This window comes from Sapajus apella, unplaced genomic scaffold, assembly GCF_009761245.1.
Source record: "Sapajus apella isolate SASKATOON/1434 unplaced genomic scaffold, GSC_monkey_1.0 scaffold6, whole genome shotgun sequence".
Lineage (NCBI taxonomy): Eukaryota > Metazoa > Chordata > Mammalia > Primates > Cebidae > Sapajus > Sapajus apella.
In genome coordinates this window covers 37,500,330-37,521,396 of record NW_022436946.1, presented here as the reverse complement: position 1 = coordinate 37,521,396, position 21,067 = coordinate 37,500,330, and the positions used below count along the sequence as shown (strand labels likewise).

The window sequence follows — 21,067 nt, the reverse complement described above, 5'->3', positions numbered from 1 at the left end:
TCTAAATCACCTATAAGGCCTAATGCAATGCTTATAAATCACTTCATTCATTTGGATTCAAAGTAATACTCAGCATGTGGTAAATTTTAATTTTGCTTTTTGGAACTTTGTGGAATTTTTTCCCAAATATTTTTGACCCATGATTGAATCCACAAATACAGAGGGCCAACTGTACTTAATTTTGTCCTGCCTTTTTGGCAGGACCAGAGATGACGTTCAGATACTTTTGAATCTTGGAGATAGCCTACGTTCCTTTTAGTCCTGTGGATCTCTTTGCATGAGTTGACATTCAGGAATCTTCTGCTGTGGTTCAAGGAGCAGAAGTGGAGGAGACGCCATGACACCTCCTTAGCCGCCCTTGGAGACTGTACTTTGTGACTCTGGGCTCTACAGTGGACCTTCAAGATCCGGATGGCGAGGGGCAGCACTGAGATTGAGAGAGGGCCACATCTCACCTCTGCCTGTAGCCCAGTGACACTCTGACTTTGAGCACGGTGGCTCTGGGAACGTGGTAAAGTAGAATTTTGGCATGATCTTTGGAATTTTCATTGCAGACAAGATCAGCAGTGGCTAAAGTAAGGATATTTTGAGCACTGTGTATTTATGAACACAGATGGATGGACATCTTTTAGGGGAATCCCAGACATAAGCGGTGGGAAAGGGCTGTAGGACTTCCCAATAGGAGGCTGGAGGGTTTAGACATGGAAGTTGAGACAAAACTGGTACCTAGGTGGATGTAACTTGTGCGATCTAGCTCACATAAAATCCATGTGGCAGGTAATTTGCAAAAAGAAATATTACTTGTCAAGTTCAAGGGGCGATATTACTGATTTTTATCACTGTGAATATATACAATGAAATCCTTTACTCGATTTAAAGCCAAATATTAGTTACTTTCTTGATACAAGGCTTTCTAAGACAAAGTTTTCCTTAAATCTAATAATCAATCATGGACTTTTCTAGACTAAAGTCTTGAAGAATGCTTAAAAAGTCATTAAGACCAGCTCTGGGCATTTGTTTTGAAATGTTTCAGCAGGTTTTTGCACCATTAGGACTGTAGTTAGAACATTATATTCAATAAAAGTTGATGGAAACAGCCGGGTGAAAGTTCCTAGTAGCTTTATCATCAACCTCCCGTGTTGGTGGTCTGTTCTTGTTGTCTGGGAGACTTTTCTACTGTGATGTCACTTTCAAGCGTACATTACTTCCTCCCCAACAAAGCCTGCATTTAGCTTACATTAGAAGTGGGGAAATTGTACAACAAAAGGATCAGGAACTCTACTGGAGCTGTGGGAGATGCTAATCTTGGTGAAAACATTTCCTCAAGTGTTTTCTTGAAAATTCTTTCCTCAAGAAGGAATTAAGGCCGGGCATGGTGGCTCACGCCTGTAATCCTAGCACTTTGGGAGGCTGAGGTGGGTAGGTCACCTGAGGTCAGGAGTTTGAGACCAGCCTGGCTAACATGGTGAAACTCTATCTTTACTAAAAATACAAAGATTAGCCAGGTGTGGTGGTGTGTGCCTGTAATCCCAGCTACCTGGGAGGCTGAGGCAGGAGAATCGCTGGAACCCAGGGGGTGGAGGCTGCAGTGAGGCAAGATCACATCACTGTACTCCAGCTTGGGCAACAAAGCGAGGCTTTGTCTCAAAAAAAGAAAAAAAAGAACTAAGATACTTTTAGCAAGTTTCAACTATATCTGATACCAAAATGAAATAACAATGAGTTTCCACAAAGATTTATTTCTTGGTATTTCCTTTGCTATTTAAGAGATTTCACTGCTCTTCAAGCGCTAGTGATTGGATTAATATGTGCCATTGCCAGGGAACTAGGGACACAATTTTCATGTGCACTTAAAAATAGATGAACCTTCCAAGGGTATAATTAGAGTGACTTGCATTTTTAAAAGCATAATCTCCTAAAGGGTTAGGGGTACAAGGTCAAAAGAGAATACTATTGGTATTTTATTTTTGTTGAACATGAGAATTGTTTATAATGTCAAGTGCCAGTTTCTGAAAGCAGCAATTCTGAAGTTCTCTGGAGACCACTGGTGGAGCATCGTTAGAAAAGAAAAAAACTGTGCTAAACATTCTAATATGCTAAATATGGTGCCTTGTGACTTAGTTTGCAGTTTTAAAATTAGTAAAGCACATGGATGGATATTTTTCCATTAGGCTTTTGTGGAGCACATTGAATAGACTTCACATTGACTCTGCTCCTGTTTTAATGTTTTTCCTGTTCATTCATGACAGCTTTTACAAGTTGTATTTTCCTCAATATTTTTTCTCTGTCTAGTTGTCTTTTTTGTTTATTTAGTTGTTTTATTGGATATTTACATTTTTATCTTGTCAAATCTATCTTTTTATTGTGTTTAAGTGTTCTGTTATTCCCTTTCAAAGTTTAATAAGTATTTTATTCTATTTTTTTGTGGATTTGAGATTTATACTTAACTCTTTAAACAGACTATTTTAGTCTATGGTGTAAAGGGATAGTTGAAACTTTTTTTTTTTTTCAATTCCCTGCAAAAGAGTGAAATTGCTTTCTCAGGACATTTCCTTTTCTTTCCATTTGTCATTTAATATATATTTAACCAATATTTAAATTTTATATTCTATATAATAAATTTTAATTCTGGATGCTCTATAGCTCTTAGTCATAAGATGCCTTGGTGAACAGCTGAGTGAACATCCTAATTAAACAAATCAACCATATTAACCAGCAGCAAATACACGGAAAACTCTCCATAAACATAGCTTTTCAAGAAAACTGATCAAAATGGGAAGAGGCGGTAGAGACTGAGTATGCTAACTTTCTCTACAGGTCTGGTCTTGATTTATTTTAAGGCACATGGGTCGCTGCATTTTTTCTGGGCTGTGTTAAGCCTCAGTCGTTTGTGACCAGCCAGCCTCACATCAGCTAAATCCTTTCTTTGAAGGCTGTCCCAGAAACTGAATATACATACATACATACCTTTTCAACTAATTCCTCTACATCAGACAGAAGGCTTTTCATCGTGTTCTCAGCATTGTTGATTTGTATCTTTCTTAAGGCATATTGGTTTTCTCTTTCTGACAATTTTGTCTGCAGAAAAATGTGTTTTGAAAACAATTAGTCAATGTGCACACCAGGTTTTTAAAAAATGTACATAAAGCACTTTCAGTGTAAGAGGACCCAGAGTAGAGTGTGAGGCTCTTTTCCCAAAATAGTGGGGTCCATAGGCTGCTGCAGCTTGGTGTGAAGGGTGGGGTCTGCAGAGGGGACTGCAGCCCTTAGGGGTTAAAATTCTGCAAGCTCCACTAGACCAGGGGTGCTGGTCAGGGGCTGGGTTGACCATGGGGAAAGGGCTCCCTTTTCTAATTTGTGCAAAGGTACAATATAGGCTGGTGGTGGCCCTGGGTGTTCTGTGCTTTATAATTTTAATTTTGTCAGGTCTGGAAAAACTGACCAGCCCACCAGGATTGATGTAAATGGAGTACAGAAATTGACTTTCTTCATTTTAATGCAAGTCCCTTTATTTCAGGCCCCTTGCCTTGTCCTTTTTCATTTTTGAGGAGTTTGGTCTAAATGTGGCTTTACTGAGATTACTTGGGAGAAAGCCCTTCAATCTTGCCACTGACTTCCTGTCAGCCATAATGATTCCTATCTTGAAGTTTTGCCTTTGAGGAAAGAGAATCTGAATGGTGTCAGGAGGTCTGGATCTGGGTGACTCCCCTGGGAGGTAGTGTCTTCATGTGTCCAAATGGGTGAGTTTGGACAAGAACAATTTCTAAGTTTAGAATAAAATTCACACTAAGATTCTATCCAGGCTACAATTCAATTTTTGTTTTTGTTTACACTTTACATATTTGGCCAACTGCTGTGGATATCATTTGCACCTCCAAAAAGCAATGAGTACTTAGTATGCCAGGTATTGTTCTAACTTCTCTGCATATGTCAATTTGTTGAATTCTCTCAACACATGAGACAGATGCAATAATTATTCTCAATTCCATATGAGGAAACTGAAGAATTAAAGAGGTTAAATAAATTACCTATGGTCACATAGCTAGTCTATGTCAGAGCTGGGATTTGAACACAAGCAATCTAGTTTCAAAGTCCATGCTCTTAATCATTTTCCTAAATTGACTAAAAAGGTAAAACAATGTGCTGATATTGTTTTCCCTCAGCTAATAATCATTGTTTTAAAAATATCCTTTGGTTGTGACAGAAGTTCATGATTTAGTGGGAAAGAAAACGTTTGAATCTTAGCTATATAGTCGTCCACTGGTAGTTGAGGGAGATTGGTCCCCGGACCCCGTGGGGATGCTCCAGTTCCTGATGTAAAATGGCCTAGGATTTGCAGATAATGTAGTACAGCCTCCAGAATACTTTAATCATCTCCAGATTACTTACAATACTAACACAATGTCAATGCTATGTAAATAGTTGTTATACTATATTTTTATTTTATTGTTGTATTTTTTATTGTTTTTTAAAAATATTTTCCATCTGTAATTGGTTGAATCTGAGGCTGTGGAACCTGTGGATATGGAGGGCCAACTGTGTTACTGTTTTTTTTTTTAACTTTTGGCTGCTTTTAATTTGTTTACTAGCTATTAACCGGTAAATCTATGAGGAGAAACAAGGTATGCGTATATGTCTGTGCGTTTGAGTGTGTGAGTATGAGAAAATGAGAGAGAATGTGTGTAAATGAGAAGGAAAGGTGGGTGGGTGGGGGTTGGTGAGGAGAGAGAGAGAAAAAGAAGGATGCTTCTAGATAAACTCGAAACCTTGCAAATTAAGGCTAAGGAAATGGTAGCCTTGTGGTACCATTTGTGGTAATGTACGGCCACACCAAGGAAATAAGCGTTTCTCTTTCCTCAGTAGTTTTGTGCACAGATACTAGTCTTTTAGTAATTTCATTTTCTATGTAAATTATTTTGTAGATAGTAGCTCTTGTTTTGACCCAACCTCATAGTTACAATCAACTTTTCATAATTTCCTATGAAATTACTTATGTTATGTGTGTTAGACCTACAGGTACAGATACAAAAAGGGGTAGAAGGAGTTACTAGGTGTGGGCTTGTGAAGCCAGGATGAAAACAGAGTGGAAGGTAGAACATTCCTGCGTACTTTGAGGAGGTAGATGGTGGTGTTGATTTCATTCACGTGCCTATGAGCGGCGGCCCCAGAGGATACGCTCAGCACCCCGGATTTGCTTTCCTCAATGGAGAGCGCTGCTAACCGCAGGTCATCAGTCAGGTCCCAGATGCACTTATCACAGCCTGGAAGTGAAAGGGGGATGCCATTTCTTCAGAATCACAAGTCAAAAGCATGCTGAAAGCAGGCCGTTATAGCAGAACATGAATGTCTACCTCCTTGGTTAATATCATGTTTATTTTCGTCTCATGAAGAGCTGTAATTCTATTCTTGTCAGGCTTTGGTATCTTGCTTGGTGTTAGCTAGTGAAGATGGCTATTTGTTAGACACCCCTTCTCTCCTATTAGCTTTTCTCAGTCAGTACTTAGGGGCTAGCACCAGCCTTCTCCCCACTCCAGGGAGGGCACAGCTCCTCCCCACAGCCCTACTTCCTGGCAGGATGAACACTTCAGCACCAGGAGGTCTGAGGGTATCACTGTGAGAGTCGCTTCCTGACATCTGATGAGGGTGCCAAAGTTCAGGCTGAACCTGGACATGTGGGGAGGCAGGTCCCAGTTCCTCATCACTTCTCACTTTTCACATTTGAGTTCCTCTGAACACTGTCATCACCTCCAGAACCCAGGGCCTCCCTGCAACACACTCACAAGGACTGCACGCTGTGTTTCGGAACTGCCTTGACCACCTTTTGCAACTTGCCCGTTCCCAATCTCTTTCCTTTAGGTGGTGCTCTCCTCTAGAGGTGTGATAAAGGGAGACTGGCGTGTTAATGGTTGTTAATATGTTAATTTGTTATTTGAAGTTTAACATGGTTTTACTCATATGTTCTCTCAAGGGAGTGAGTCCCAGCCAGCATTTCAGGCTTGGTGGGGGAGATGCTTAGGGCCAGGCAGGCATCTGATGTTCTTAAGTTGGCCTTGCCTAGGGAGCCACCCATTCAAACAGTGGGTCAACTTGGCATTGCTTGTGCCTCACATCCTACGGCATCTTCTAAGATGTGATCCAATCGTAATATTTATCTCTTCTGCTCAGAGGGACTGAGAGACTAAGATACTTTTGTTTGGGGGAGGGGATGCCTACTATTAAAATAGGTTTTAAACCAAAAGTTTTGTTCCCGGTATAACTCCTCATGATTTAGATAACAGGAGTGCCAGAGAAATCCAGGAAAGATTAAAGGCAGCTCCATTTTGTAAAGCCTGAATGTTTACTTCTGCTCCCACTTCAGATTTTGGGTAACTTGGGAGAAGCCTCTTAAATCTTTTGGTATCTCGGTTTCCCCAGGTGTTGTAAAGCATAGTCTGCACATCAATTATCTGAGGACCTGAAGAGACGATATAGAAAAGGAGCTAAAAAGAGCCCTGTCACTGGGATTTGTGTTTCTGACTTTGCCTTTACCCAGTAGGTAAGATGCTGAATGTAAAGACGGGTTAAAATAGAGCTATGCAAATGTAAACCACCCGTTTGCCCAGTGGAATCAAGTGGACCACCAAGTACTTGGTTCAAGATCCATTTGGTTGAGGTGCAGAAAGGGTTACATCCAGGGGTGAGACTCAGCAGTTTCTAGAGAGTGATATTGCATAGCTCTTCTTAATCCCACACCTGCAGCACATTAGAGAAAGTGGGGTTAGTCAATCACGTATTGTTATTTTTACTTATGGTTGGGCAGTCCATGCCTGTAGGGGGTTCAAAACCTTCTTCCAAGCATTCTCCAGTTACGCTGTCACATGGGCCTCCTCCGCAGTTGCACACTGTGGGAAACAAAAACAAGACACGAGAGGTTCGCTTATTAATGCTTAAAATATGGCAATATTTTCCTGGTTTCTAGGAATACTAGCTATTAGTGTATAATTCTTCAATGGGGATTAATTACATTCTTCCTTAAGACTGTGTAGACTCTATGATACAGAGATTATGCCCTTCACCCAATTAAGCTCCAGCCCAATGAGATTTTCAAAGCTGACCCTGGGCAAAATTGAATCTAAGTTTTTTAGGATTTCTCACCCAACACTTTGGGATTCTGACATGACAGTGCAATTGCTTAAGTCCAAAAAAGTCCGCTTAAGTTTCACAAGGTGCTAAATGACCATGGAACAACTCATCATTCAACTGGAAATTGAAAGCCATCCCTTCCTTGCAGACCGATACTCCAGTTTAATTTAACTCAGGGGTTGATCATTGCCAAGTGTGAGGGAGGAGTAGCTCAGCAAGGCGAGAGTGAGGAGGCCCAGGAGCAATTCTTGGCTCCCACTGTGCTTGACCTTTGGCAAAACAGACTCCAAACCTCCAAATGACAGCTATCAGTGCAGTAAGAATAATGTGCTGGAAGGAATCAGGAATGTTTTTACATGAATTTAGAAGACCTGGGAGCCCATTATTTATCTACTGATAATTTTCTATCATGCCTTTTGGAAAAAGCAAAAAGAAAAACCCAATCTCATCAGACTGTTCAATTTCCACTGAGTTTCCATGTGGGAATTAATGTATAGTATTTAAAGAGGAATTCTCTTACTATCTATGGTAGCAATTAACTGCAATAGAATTATGCATTTCCCCCCACTTCTTAACTGTCTTTACAGAATAATCATAAAAACCAGCTTCAAAGAGACATCTATTTATTACATTTCATCTGTTTAATGTTCCACAAAATGCAGATTTATTAAACCATTCAGCAAGATCATGCTTTATTGCTTCTAAAATTAGCTTCTCTTCCACGAGTGATCTGCATCTTTGTAGATTACACACAAGTTTAGTAAATGTTTTGAGAATCTGGATGTCAGCTTTTCAGAGTTTGGTTTTGCCAACATTATTTCTGATGTCTGCCTTCTCTCCCTTTAGCCTGACTAGACACAGTGCTCCTTCCTTTCTGCTGTCATTCTCAGGGTTATGCCTCTGTGCACATTGCTTTCTTGTAGACATGTTTACTTTTATTGTGACTTCTGCAGAACATATGTGTTACATTTTTTGATTTAAAACCCTTTACTCCTTGAATCTTTTCAAGTGGAAATCTGTTTCAGTGAGAGGATTTTTTATAGAGGCACGCCACAGGAGTGCAATACCTCCTGCTCTCCCTCCCTCCCCTCAAAGTCACATGAGCATAAGAAATACTCAATCTCAGCCTTCCCGTATTCTTAGAGGAAAGCAATCTACTTCACTTCTGAAGAGCTTTACTTTATGTGGCAAGTGGATTGGAGACATGATAAATAAAATTTGTGCATTTCAGTCTAATCGAAGTCTAAACAGAAAGATTTCTTATGCTATCCTTGAAATATTTACTCTTATAATTTGAGGAAATTGGAGGGTGGTGGTGATCAAATGGTACCCTTGGCTTGCTAATTTGTTTCATGGAAATCTTGATTTTAGCCAAACATAACTGAAAGAAAGTGATATAGCCCTCAGAATAAGAAGATTGATTTGAACCATGAAAGATTTCTTTTCTTTCTTTCTTTCTTTCTTTCTTTCTTTCTTTCTTTCTTTCTTTTTTTCTTTCTTTCTCTCTCTTTCTTTCCTTATTTCTTTCTTTTTCTTTCTTTTCTCTCTTTTCTCTCTTTCTCTCTTTCTTTCTTTCTTTCTTTCTTTCTGACACAAGAGTCTCTCTGTCACACAGGCTGGAGTGCAGTGGCACAATCTTGGCTCATGGCAACCTTTGCCTCTGCCTCCCAGGTTCAAGCGGTCCTGGGTGGGATTATAGGCACCCATCAGCATGTCCAGCTAATTTTTGTATTGTTAGTAGAGACAGAGTTTTGCCATGTTGGCCAGTCTGGTCTCAAACTCCTGACCTCAAGTGATCCACCCAGCTCAGCCTCGCAAAGTGCTGGGATTACAGGAGTGAACCACTGCGCCTGGCCTGAACCATGCAAGATTTCATTCAGTCTCCTGGTTAACGGCAGTTGATCCATAGAAGTCTGATTTATTTCTTTGATTAGAACTGGAAGGATATAAGATGCTGAGACAAAAGTTCATTTGTGTTAGTGTCTCCTAGTTTATTCCACCCATGAGCAAAGTTATATTAGTAGCCTTGATAAAGATTTCTGTCCCTGGGGGTTTGGGATGCATATTCCTGAGAATGCACATTGCCCTGGAAAAGTGACAAGGGGGCACTTGCAATACTTCCCCAGGTTAAATTCTTCATTTTAATTCAGTATTGGCAGAGGGTCATGCTGGCCAGGCAGCTGGCTTGGTATTTATGATACTGCACCTGCACAGTTCTTGGCTATCCTGGCGTCCCCATAGTAGCCAGGAGCGCAGTGTTCACACTTGAATCCAGTGGTGTTGCGTAAGCAATTCCTGCACTGGCCAGTGATTTCATCACAATCTTCGAAGATCAGGTTGGGATCTGAATTTCCACTGCAGTCACATTTCCTACAGGTGCTTCCAATAAGTAAGGGGTTTCCATAGTAACCAGGAGCACATCTGAAGAGGAATATCACACATTTAAACATTTAGCATCATGGTTTTTCTTCCTTTTAATCTTCTTTCCTACAAAGAGGAAAGATGTAGTGGGTATTTGTTGATTGCCCTCCCAGAATCCATTTGCTCTTCCTCATCTTATTCACAGGGCCAGGCTTTGTTTTAAAGGAACCACCCCTCTCCATTATGTTATAGATCATCTGGTTTACTTTATCTGTAGGCCAATCAGTTCAGCCAAGCTTCCAGATATGAGACTGAACAAGTACATTCAGCCAGGGAACTGATGTACACAAATGATCTATGATGGGTGGAAGCAGATATGCTAAAGGTACTGCAATGAGATGTATAGTAGTGTACAGCTGGGAAATGTCCTAGCCATAATGTTAATAGCACCTCTATTGAGAAACACTGGTCTGAGTTACTATTTGTCTAGTCACAGTGAATTGTTTAAGTAACTAAGCTTGAGCCAGTCTGTGCCTGGTATTCCCCTGGCTGAAAGGGGTTGACCTAGGAGTGTAGCTTGGGCTCTTGTTTGAGGGTCATGGGGTGGCATTCTCTCCATCTTCAGGTGAATGAAGAGGCAGCAGGTAGTACTCTTAGCTCCTGGCAGCAACTTGTGACTGAGCAAAGCCAGCCTGGAGTCAAAGCAGATGGCAGAGCTGAGAGTGCCACAAATCAATGGAGTTGGAGCCCAGACTGCCATTCTTCTGGATGTTTTAGATATGTGCACCTACAGAGGGCAGGTGCCTGCCTGAGTTTATTGTCTGGGCAGAGCCAGTGCCTACGGTCATGCTGGCTGGGACTTTAATGAGAGCCCAGCTGAGTTAGAGAATGGAGACTGAAATCCATCCAGCCTTTGCTTGCCTTGCCAAATTGTGCACTCTAGGTCAGGCTGCCACTGCCCAGAGGAAGAACTGCCTTTCCCTACTTTTCCCAAAGGTGCCCTGCAGGGCAGCAGAGGCCCTGCTGTGAGTAGTAGGCCTGTAGGCCCCATCTAAGGGAACAGCTGTTACTAGGCTCCAGTTGATTGTTGCCAGCCTACAGCCTTGAGAGAATGAAGGGCTTACGTTGCTGTATTTTATTTTTTTGGAGAAAAAAGTGGAAATTTGGATGTTTATGGCAATTTTAAAAATTGATTCAAACTAAGGTCAAACTACATGCTTGTTGGCTGATTGTGTACTCTCTTTTGCTGTGGGCTCGAAACTGGTGTGGAGGATGGGCCAACTGCAGCTGCAGACACTTTGTGAGTAGCTGGAAAGAACACGCGGTCACACTATAATGGGATTGAAGGTCAGGTAGAGAAGCTAGTTCTGATGCATGAGAGAGAAAGAGGGAGTCAGCAAAAGGTTTTGAACATGACAGAAGTAGTAGTGAAGGAAGCTAGTACCGGCTTCAGCATGCAGGATGGACTACAAGGCTGGAGCAGAGGGATGGGATGGGGTGCAAAAGGCCTGGGCTGGGGTGTTGGCCTTGGGAGTGGAAAGGCAGGGAGAGCTTTCCAAGGAAATCAACAAGCCCTGGTCAGTAATAATTAGACACTACAATTTTGTTTTATGGGATTCCCTTTAAAGTAAGGGAATCATGATGCAGAACATTTTGAAAAACAGAGAAATTAAAAAAAAAAAAAAAAAAAAAAAAAACACATCTGTAATCCCAGGACCCTAAAAAAGTCACTATCAACATTTTGTGTATGTTCCTTCAGCCTCTGTTCCTATGTCTCAGTTTCTTGGTGTAGTTGTAGTGACAGTATATTTCAGTTTTTAAACTCTTTACCTGCATTGAACCTCATAGCTTCATCTATGTGATTTTTTTTTTTAGTTACCACAGACACCCTGGGAGGGAGGCCACACAGGCCTGGCATTCTGAGGCTGAGAGGCTACTTCAGTTTTCCAGGGTCACATAGCTAGAAAGTACAGTGCAAGGTCCAAACCTTCTGACCCTGGAGTTCTTTCTTTTGCTCCACCCTGGACTGCACTGTTGTTGCTGTAAATGAAAGAGTGGATTCATCCAACAGAAGGACAATTCATGTCCATTTTATATAAGGCGTAGAGGGAGACAGGAAGAAGAAAAACACATAGCCCATGCTCTGAAAGAACAGGAAATGAATTAAACATAATTATACATAATACAAACTCTAGAAATCAGCTCTATGAAAAAGATGGGGATTAATGTAGGTTCTACGTAACCTACAAAGAGAAATCCCAAGAGGAAATATTCAATGAGTGTTGTTATTCACACTTTCTCATGTCTTTGCACCTCAGATTTATAGGCCTGCAAGTCCCCAAGCCAGCGTAAAGTATTCCTCTATGGAATATGTGGCTGGATTGAATTTCTGGCCTTTGCTGTAGTTCATCACACAGAGAATATTAGGCTCTTGAGCCAACTGAAATGAGACTCAGATCTACCAGCTCAATGTGTAGCTGGGAATCTTGAGGTCTTAGGGTGAAGGGGCTTGCCCAAGCTCAGACAGGTCGCATGCCAGTAAATTTCTTTCTATTTAATTCCACTGCATTTGCTCTCTGTAGGCAGTCCCCTGGTCTTTTACAAGATAAAACTCAAATTTTCTATGCTGTAAGTTGGAATCTCAATCACAGCGGAAACCTACTTTGAGTTACTCTGAGTCTCAAGAACATCTGGTGGTAGGCTCAGAGGAAACTCTGAAGTTATAGTCCAAACTCTAGACCCTATGGATTTAACAAAATGAGCATACAAAAGTTTACTTATGACAGTCCCTGAGAAACCCCTACTTTTATAGATAGGAAAGCTAGAAGGCAGAGAAGCTAAATGACTTGTTCATTGCTGCATAGCTCAAACCCCTGTGGGACTCCAGGCTTAATGTTCTTTCCACTCCAGCAGTCTAGCATTAAAGAATGAACTAATTAATAAATTAATGATTATAAAAGTACCCAAGCCTACCCTAAAAAAAGTAACAACAAAGACACAAAAGCACCAGTATTTGAGTTTAGAGTCAGCATTGGAGCCCAGGCGCCCAGTAGCCTGGTCCTATTTTTTTCTTCCCTAATCTCATTTCTAGTCTATTAATGGCTTGATCCACCCAGGGAAAATAGAACTGATAAGTTTATAGCTCAAATGAAAGTATTGTGGCATATGAACTTTGTCATTTTTGTTAGTGATGATATTATATGGGCAAAATGGAAAACCAAAAGATATGTTGTTTAAAAAAAAAGATTATTTTGACCCAAAACTTTGTTTTAGGAATGTTTGAGGCTCTCCTCCTTTTCTCTTTCTCTTTTGCTCCTCCTCCTGGGTCTATACAGCTGCCACTGAAAGTCTTTATCAAGAGTGCTTCAAACTCCTGGGCTAGGTGGCTCAGAAGCCTTTCTAGGAGGATGTCACTCTGTAGCTGCCAATGGTATTAAATAAGATGACATGAAACAAACAAACAAACACTTATTGCAAAGTAGGTGTCATGTAAATGCTCTCCACTTCTTTATGAAAGACTGAGAAATAAGGCTAGGAAAACATATGTAACCTATTCAGGGTCACAGGGCAAGAATCCAGGAGTTGGGCAAGCCAGAGAGTATGGAGTCATAAGAACTCTTTGCAAATAACAGGGCTTAAGTGTAAAAAACTTGATGTCTTCAGAAAGCATGAGACTAAATCCCCGCACCACAGTAAGCTTCAATAAACGTTAGCTTTTTCTTGTTCTTCTTCCTTTTTCTTCTTTGCCATTATTGAAATCATTATTATTGTCATCTTCATCTCTGATGATACTGTGTTCTGCCCTTCCTGTTAGGGGTTTAAGTCACTTTGGATTTGCTTTAATTTGCCCCATTCTTTCCTTCTGACCCTTAAGCAATAAGATTCACATGATCAATCATCATGCAGTGTTAGCATGTTGCTCACTCCACTACCAAATTTAATGCATGGAAGTGTACTATTAATAAAGCTGCTATGGGAGGCAGTGTGGAATACTGAGGCATTTAGAGCCTATGACTGAAAATAGTATTGAATGTTGAGAGTCCTGGGTTTTACTTTTGGATTTATTGCTAACCCATTGTGTGATGTTAGATTAAGTCTCTCCATGGCTCAAGAGTCTCAGGTTCCTCATCTTACTTTTTAAATAAGCTAAGTATATATCTATACACACACACACACACACACACACACACACACACACACACACACTACACACATTACTATATATCATATATTTGGGGGTGGGTGAAGCTGGTGAGTCCTGAACAAGGATTTTTTTCCCTTTTATGTTTTAGTTGACATGTAATGATACATATTTATGGGATACAGAGTGATAATCCCATACGTGTATACAATGTATAATGATCAAATCAAGGTAATTAACATTTGTATCTGTTAACCAGCATTTCCCTATCCTTGCTCCCCATCACCCCTACCACCTTTCCCAGGCTCTAATAATCAGAATTATTCTACTTCTATGAGCTCAATTTTTTTTTTAGCTCCCTCATATGTGAGAGAACATGTGGCATAAAAAATGTGGGCTGCTTCACGATTCCGCACGTCATCCTTGCACAGAGGCCCTGCTAATCTTCTTTGGGCTGTTCCAATTTTAGTATATATGCTGCCCAAGGGAGCACCTCATCTTCAAAATGTTCTTAGTTGTTCCTACTGAGATGAGAATGAGAATTGCAAAACTCTTCCTACAAGTCTTGTGCATTTAATAATTATTTGCATCAGAAGACAACTTCCTTTGCAACCTTTAGTCAGCCAGACTCAGTCAACTCTGGGTCACCCTTTCCGTTTTCCTGGAATAGGATGGGAGGTTGGGGGTAAAACAATTGACTCTTGTCACTACATAGTACCTTTTTTAAAGGAAGATTAAAAGTGCTGTTGTTATTTTTTATTGAGAAAAATTATTTTTACTCAATAAAATTATTTAAAAATAATTGAGTCCTTCAACATGCCAGATACTGTGATGGGGGAAGAACAGACAGAGAAGGAATATGATGCTGCATCTGTTAAGCAGCTCACAGTTTCACAGGCAGATAAAGGAGCCATTGTGTTAGTTTGAGCAAGTGACTTAAATTACGTCTCACTTTTTTCTCTGTAAATAAAAATGAAAATGGTGTCCCATAGGATTTTGGGGTCTTTTCTGAGGCTTAAATCATTGTAAAGTTTTTACTACGGTGCCTGATACATCACCCAGTAAGTACTTAATAAATGTTATTGTTTTTATCACATGATCACTGTCTAAATACAATACAATGTGGAAAGCTTGCCAGACGATCTGGTAGAGTTGGGGGGCAGCATGTATAACATGGGAAGTTTAAAGTGTGAGATGGGAGAAGGTCTTTAGGGAGGAAAGACATGTAGGGCCCAGAGAAGCCAAGACTCATGAACCTAATTGTTATGACAAGGCAGATGAGTGTGCTTGAGCTGTTTTTTACACAATAGTGTAAGAGATAGAGTAAGTAAAACATGTTTTATGTTTTAGACCAATGTTTCTCAAATTTGTACATATGTAACATGGATCCTTTTAAAAGGAAAGGCATTTTCATGTAATTACTCCCTCCAGTGTTAGTTTAAATTATCTTTAAATATTTCAGACATGAAGCTAGGTGGAAGCTCCTTATGTCCATGGTTTTTATGTAAAAACCAAAATAAATTTTAAAATACAACATAAATAAAACTATAAACTAATCAATTTCAGATTCACATTAATTCAATACAATAGTTGACGTTGCCTTGTAACTGAATGGCCATTTGTAAAATGATACGGTAGAGACTACCTGAGTCCAGCATGCAAATCCAGCCGTGTGCCATGTGATGACTCTTTTCTCTCACCAATTTTCATTTTGGAATCTTTAGTTTTACAGTTTATCTTGATGTCAGCCACTTGGCCTCTAATTGTCTGTAATGTGTCGTTGACACACTGTCACCTCTGTTTTCTCCAAGCACCGAGGGAGATCTTCCCTTATTATAATGTGACACAGCAGAAAGTCCAGAACATGTTTCAATGAATGTTTTCCTCAAAGTTATTATTAAAATTAAACATAAAATTAGGAAAATATTCACTGAGAACTCACGAACCTTCTTTTCTGAGGACAACCAACGTTCGTAGGTCACGGTTTGAAAAATATTTCCCTAGTGTGAGAGTGGTATTGAAGATCAAGGTAGAGCAGCAGTTCGCAAAGCAATGAGAGTCCTGGTGCATGAGAATCCAAAGGGAAATCAAAATACAGGTCCTGGGCCTCACCCCTGGATATTCTTTTTCAGTGGGTGGTGAAGGGGGGTTGGGGAGGACTCAGGAATCCAGAGTTTTCCAGGAGGCACTTGAACACAGATTGAAAACCACCACTTGACTCAATCATCTCTAAAGTGCAAAAAGACCTAGAGTGTTCTTGGTTTGGACTAAGTTTTACATTTGTTTAAAATAGATATCCATGCAAATCAGCTGCATATTTAGAAAATCTCTTTTGGAGAGGTTCAAGTTCACAAATATATTGAAAACACAGATTAGGTGAAGGTTAATACAAGCAACTTAAGAGCTTCGCTGTCCAAGCAGAAACCCTCCTCTTATTCCCAGGGTCAAACTCAAATCAAAAGCAGCAGAGGCCACCACCATTTGGAAGATCTAGCCCTTCTGGTTCAGTTTCCTTATCTGCAAAATGACAAAATACAACCTTCTCTAAGGTGGTTGTGAAGATGACAGATGAAGGATGTAAAGCAACAAGGACACAAGTGATCATTAATCAATGGCATTATTTAGCTCAGAGCCATAATTTCTAGCTAAGAAAACTGAGACTCAGGAAAATGGGCCAACGTGTCCCAGGCACACATTTGCCAATGGCAGAAGGTGGACAATGACCACCATGACTCATACAGTCACCGGTTAATTCTTATTGAGTGTTTATTCAGTGCCAGGTCCCATACAAAAAACTTTACAGTATTATCTCCTCATAGTTTAATGAGATGGGTAACTTTATTTTCTCCATACTGTACAAGTGGAAATTGGCATTTGGAGAGAGAGGTCAAAGAACTTGCCCGGGCGGGTCACAAAGCGGTGGAGCTGAGATTCAAACTCAGCCAGACCGATGCTCAAATCTCTTCTTTTCAACACTCTACTTTCCCAAACTAGTGCTCTTGTGTAGAGCCTACCACTCCAGCAGCAGATCTGACTCAGCCTTACTGGGTCATGGCAGAGTCCATGAGCCTCCTATGTGGGTTGAGGCATTTATCACCTGTAATTCCTTGTCAGAGATGGGCATGCTGTCCTTCTGAGAAGGTTGAGATGACAGAACCCTTCTCTGCACCTCTGTGTGATTTTACAGGAATGTGCCCGTAGGGCCCAGGTGATTTCACTCCTGGGAGCTTTGCATTTGGTCAGCAGGGCTCTATCTAAGGCCATTTACTTTTGGGGGCCATCGAACACCCAATTAGCAATACTGCTTAGTCATTAGCAAACTAAACTGAATTTAACCTCAGACACCCAAGAGAAAAAGTTCCATCCTGGCTGATTAACGATCATTACAGACCTCCAGTGAGGCAGGAAATGAGTAAATCAGGCGCCTCCTATTCCTATGTCCCCAAGTAAGGAAACATAAGTGTGTCGCAAATATTAATCAACCCAATGTAATCTGATCATATATGTCAGTCCCTCCTAATAGATGAAATTCATGTGGGTCCTAAGCTCACTTTCTCTTTTATGGCAATAAATAAATAAATTTTAAAAAATTTACAACCCTTTAGTGAAATAATTATCCACGTTTTGCACATTTAATAATCATAATAACAATGCCTTCCAAGTGCAAAGATTTTTCTCTGGATCACAGACACTGTGGCTTTTGTTTGTTTGTTATGTTTCAGACCCACTTTGTGAGGGATAGAGGGTGTTTTCTTTGGAAGTGAGATTGCTTATAATTTAAAGTTTACATTCATTTTAAGCCCCAGGTTGCATTGGTAAGCCTGTCTGTGCTGTTGAGGGTCTGCAGATGAGTGACTGGATGCATGACTAGTTCTGCTTGGGCCTTCCTTCTTTGTCTCTAGGGCACTGTGCGTCATTTAGCTGCCTAAACACAATGGTGAGGCCAACACTAATGGCATTTTTGTTAAAAATAAGAAGACTTGGCCAGGCGCAGTGGCTCACGCCTGTAATCCCAACACTTTGGGAGGCCAAGGTGGGCAGATCACAAGGTCAGGAGTTTGAGACCAACCTGGCCAACATGGTGAAATCCTATCTCTACTAAAAATATAAGAATTAGCTGGGCATGGTGGCAGGTTCCTGTAGTACCAACTACTCAGGAGGTTGAGGCAGGAGAATTGCTTGTACCTGGGAGGTAGAGGTTGCAGTGAGCTGAGATCATGCCATTGCACTCCAGCCTGGGCAACAAAGTGAGACTCCATGTCAAAAAATAAAATAAAATAAAATAAAAACAAATAAAATAAAAATTAAGAACTGTCTGAGAGACTTTTTTAGCAAAAGCTATTTTATCTTACGACACTGTGAGCAGCTGGCAGGTAGAGCGAATGGGAAACATCTTACCAGGAGTTATTCAGCAGAAAGCCTCCTGTGCTCTGTGGAGTAAACCTTTCTTACATGAGCAAACCCCAGCCCAGTTTAGATAGGAGTGTCATGTGCTTTTCAAAAGAAGACATTTATGTGGCCAACAAACATATGAAAAGAAGGTCATCATCACTGGTTATTAGAGAAATGCATATCAAAACCACAATGAGATATCTCATGCCAGTTAGAATAATGATCATCAAAAAGTCAGGAAATAACAAATGCTGGAGAGGATGTGGAGAAATAGGAATGCTTTTACACTGTGGGTCGGAGTGTCAATTAGTTCAACCACTGTGGAAGACAGTGTGGTGATTTCTCAAGGATCTAGAAATAGAAATACCATTTGACCCAGCAATCCCATTACTGGGTATATACCCAAAGGATTATAAATCATTCAATTATAAAGACACATGCACGTGTATGTTTATTGTGGCACTATTTACAATAGCAAAGACTTGGAACCAATCCAAATGCCTATCAATGATAGACTGGATAAAGAAAATGTGGCACATATACATCATGGAATATGATGCAGCCATAAAAAAGGATGAGTTCCTGTCCTTTGCAGGGACATGGATGAACTTGGAAACCATCATTCTTAGCAAACTAACACAGGAACAGAAAACCAAGCACCACATATTCTCATTCATAAATGAGTGTTGAACAATGAGAGCACATGGACACAGGGAGGGGAACATCACACACCAGGGCCTGTCAGGGGATAGGAGGCAAGGGGAGGGAAAGCATTAGGAGAAATACCTAATGTAGATGACAGGTCGATGGGTGCAGCAAATCACCATGGCACGTGTATACCTATGTAACAAACCTACATGCTCTGCACATGTATCCTGAACTTAAAGTATAAGAAAAAGAAAAAAACAAAAGAGTGTCATGTGTAAATACCAGCCAGGGATCTAGAAAACCCAAACTCCCGTGGAGTTGGTTTACTTTTTAGGAGATGGTATAAAGAATTGGCTAAATAATAGCTTTGTGGGTTCCCCCCCACAATTTATTGCTCTATTGACAAAAAGTGATTCACTTTTTGTTTATTGAGGAAACCTCACTCTTTTTTGGGAAACATTAATTTTAGTACTCTTTCTCTATGATGGAGAGAGAAAAGAGTGTTACCAAAACCACCTAGAGAATCTTTTCAAAATACACATCCCCAATTTCCTTTTCCCCTGTGTGCTTATCTTGAGATGTGGCCCTGGCCTGGAGCCCTGGGAAGCATACTGCTATTTGCTGTATCTGGGGCATGGGATTTGGGAAAAGCTTCCCTAAGGGGTTTTGAAATGTGGTCCCTTCACCCTCTTAAGCACCTCTTTAATATCGACAGAATGGGAACATGGCAGAGCTGTTGAGTTATAGAAACAGAAAGCTTCCTTTGACCTACACAGAAAATAGAGCATTTTATTGGCTTACCTTTCACAGTTAGGCCCAGCATAATTTTCTTTACAAATGCACCGAACAGCTCCATTTTTCCTATAGCAGGATTCTGCAAAACTAAAATTGGAAGCAAATATTAGGCATCAGTTTCATACATCACTGAAGAGACTGGCTTAACTTTTTATTAGATCACCTCTATGTTGGTCCCATTAAAGTTCTAATGGGTGCAATTATTTTCATTATTTAAATTTATTGTACACATTTACCTTGCAGGAAAGTTTAGGCCAGAAGCCCCCAAAAGATGATGCCACTCGTTGGTGGGATCATTTCCCAGGTCTTACATATATATTTCAAGCACAAGTTCAAAACTTGTATTCCAAAGCCAGAAATAAAATAATTGAATTCTACCTGCAATTTTGGATTTATAGAAGAATCCCCTTTTATTTCCATCACTGTCTGTGTATTCATTTGAAAGTTTCCCCTTTTTTTCTGCACCAGAACTTGTCTAGTTTTGAAGTAAGGAATCAGTTCTAAACTATAGAATCTCCACAGAATTTTAATTTCTTTCATGTGTACTTTAAATATTGGAAATAAGGGTGCTGAGACTGGCTGAGCTGATCAAAGTCCCAGTCAAGTACTGCAGCAAGACACAGGACCCATCACAAAAGGGTTTTACCCCCTTAGAAACTTCTTTCTTTTTCTTCCTTTTAAAAAAAGATAATAAAAATTAGGACACAGGACAAAAAAGTAATAAAAATATTGGTTTAACGGAATAAATAAGTCTCCTCATTATTAAGGCAAAGGAAATGGGGTCATGCTCTCCACGTGTTTGGTAAATTCTACACAGACACATGAATTGTGCAGGGCATAGGGGTGTGTGTGTGTGTGTGTGTAAAATTTTAACCCTTTCTTTTAAATTAGCTTTGGCTTTGGTACTGAACAACCAGTAAAGTGTGACCTGCTGCTATCTTGTTTCATTACACATCAGCAATTTTACACTAATGGTCTTTGGAAGAAAGCAAAAGGGTGTGTTTATTTGTTTGAAGACACTTATAAAATCAGTCAGAAAACAATATGTGCTTCTCAGTGAAAGGCAACACCCACAATTTATTTTCTCTAACACTTTGATGAAAACATTCCAACAGTTACATTTCTTTGCCCTTTTGTCCTTTATTTTGCTTGTTCTGATTTCTTAGCCTACTTAAAGAACCAAGAATCCAGAGCATGAGCCCCCGTATCCATCTTTCTTTGAAGGTGTTCCACCCAGCAGCCCGCCCACGCTGGAAGGATGCAACATCTGCTGGGGGCATCTGGAGTCATCTGCCTGTAGCTGACATCCTGCTGTTTCAAACAGATGACATTTTCCTTACTTGGAGCGATTTCCATAGCTAGTGGTAGAGATGGAGGATGTCTGGCCAACCCCCAAATAAATACATGGATATTATGCAAATGGTCCTGGGAACAGCAGCATGACCACTGGTCTCTGTGGCGAAGGCAGACACCAAGGTAGTGCCAGCCCTCGAGGGTTCATTTTTGTTTCTCATCAGGATTAACTGTTTATGTTTTTCTTAAGGTAAACTCTGGTTTTGCCTAGGGAAGTGAAAACACTGCATCTCTCTCAGCCCACTCTAAACACTG

General features: G+C 40.4%; 1 protein-coding gene and 1 non-coding gene across 5 annotated transcripts in view; both read right to left on the bottom strand.

Annotated features, from left to right (window-relative positions):
* The window catches only part of LAMA4 (laminin subunit alpha 4), a 154,666-nt gene that overhangs the window by 77,711 nt on the left and 55,888 nt on the right, over positions 1-21,067 (bottom strand). For 2 of the 4 annotated variants that reach the window (XM_032274986.1, XM_032274985.1), the window contains exons 5-9: positions 19,466-19,546; positions 9,329-9,543; positions 6,786-6,881; positions 5,110-5,261; positions 2,968-3,078 (exon numbers count right to left, since the gene is read on the bottom strand). In XM_032274986.1, coding sequence (XP_032130877.1) covers positions 2,968-3,078; positions 5,110-5,261; positions 6,786-6,881; positions 9,329-9,543; positions 19,466-19,546 — 655 coding nt within the window. The remainder of the gene's footprint in view (positions 1-2,967; positions 3,079-5,109; positions 5,262-6,785; positions 6,882-9,328; positions 9,544-19,465; positions 19,547-21,067) is intronic. The other 2 variants (XM_032274988.1, XM_032274987.1) reach the window with 1 other exon arrangement.
* On the bottom strand, positions 14,011-14,117 carry LOC116549805. Its single transcript, XR_004268085.1, has one exon. It is a non-coding gene; the product is annotated as a U6 spliceosomal RNA (small nuclear RNA).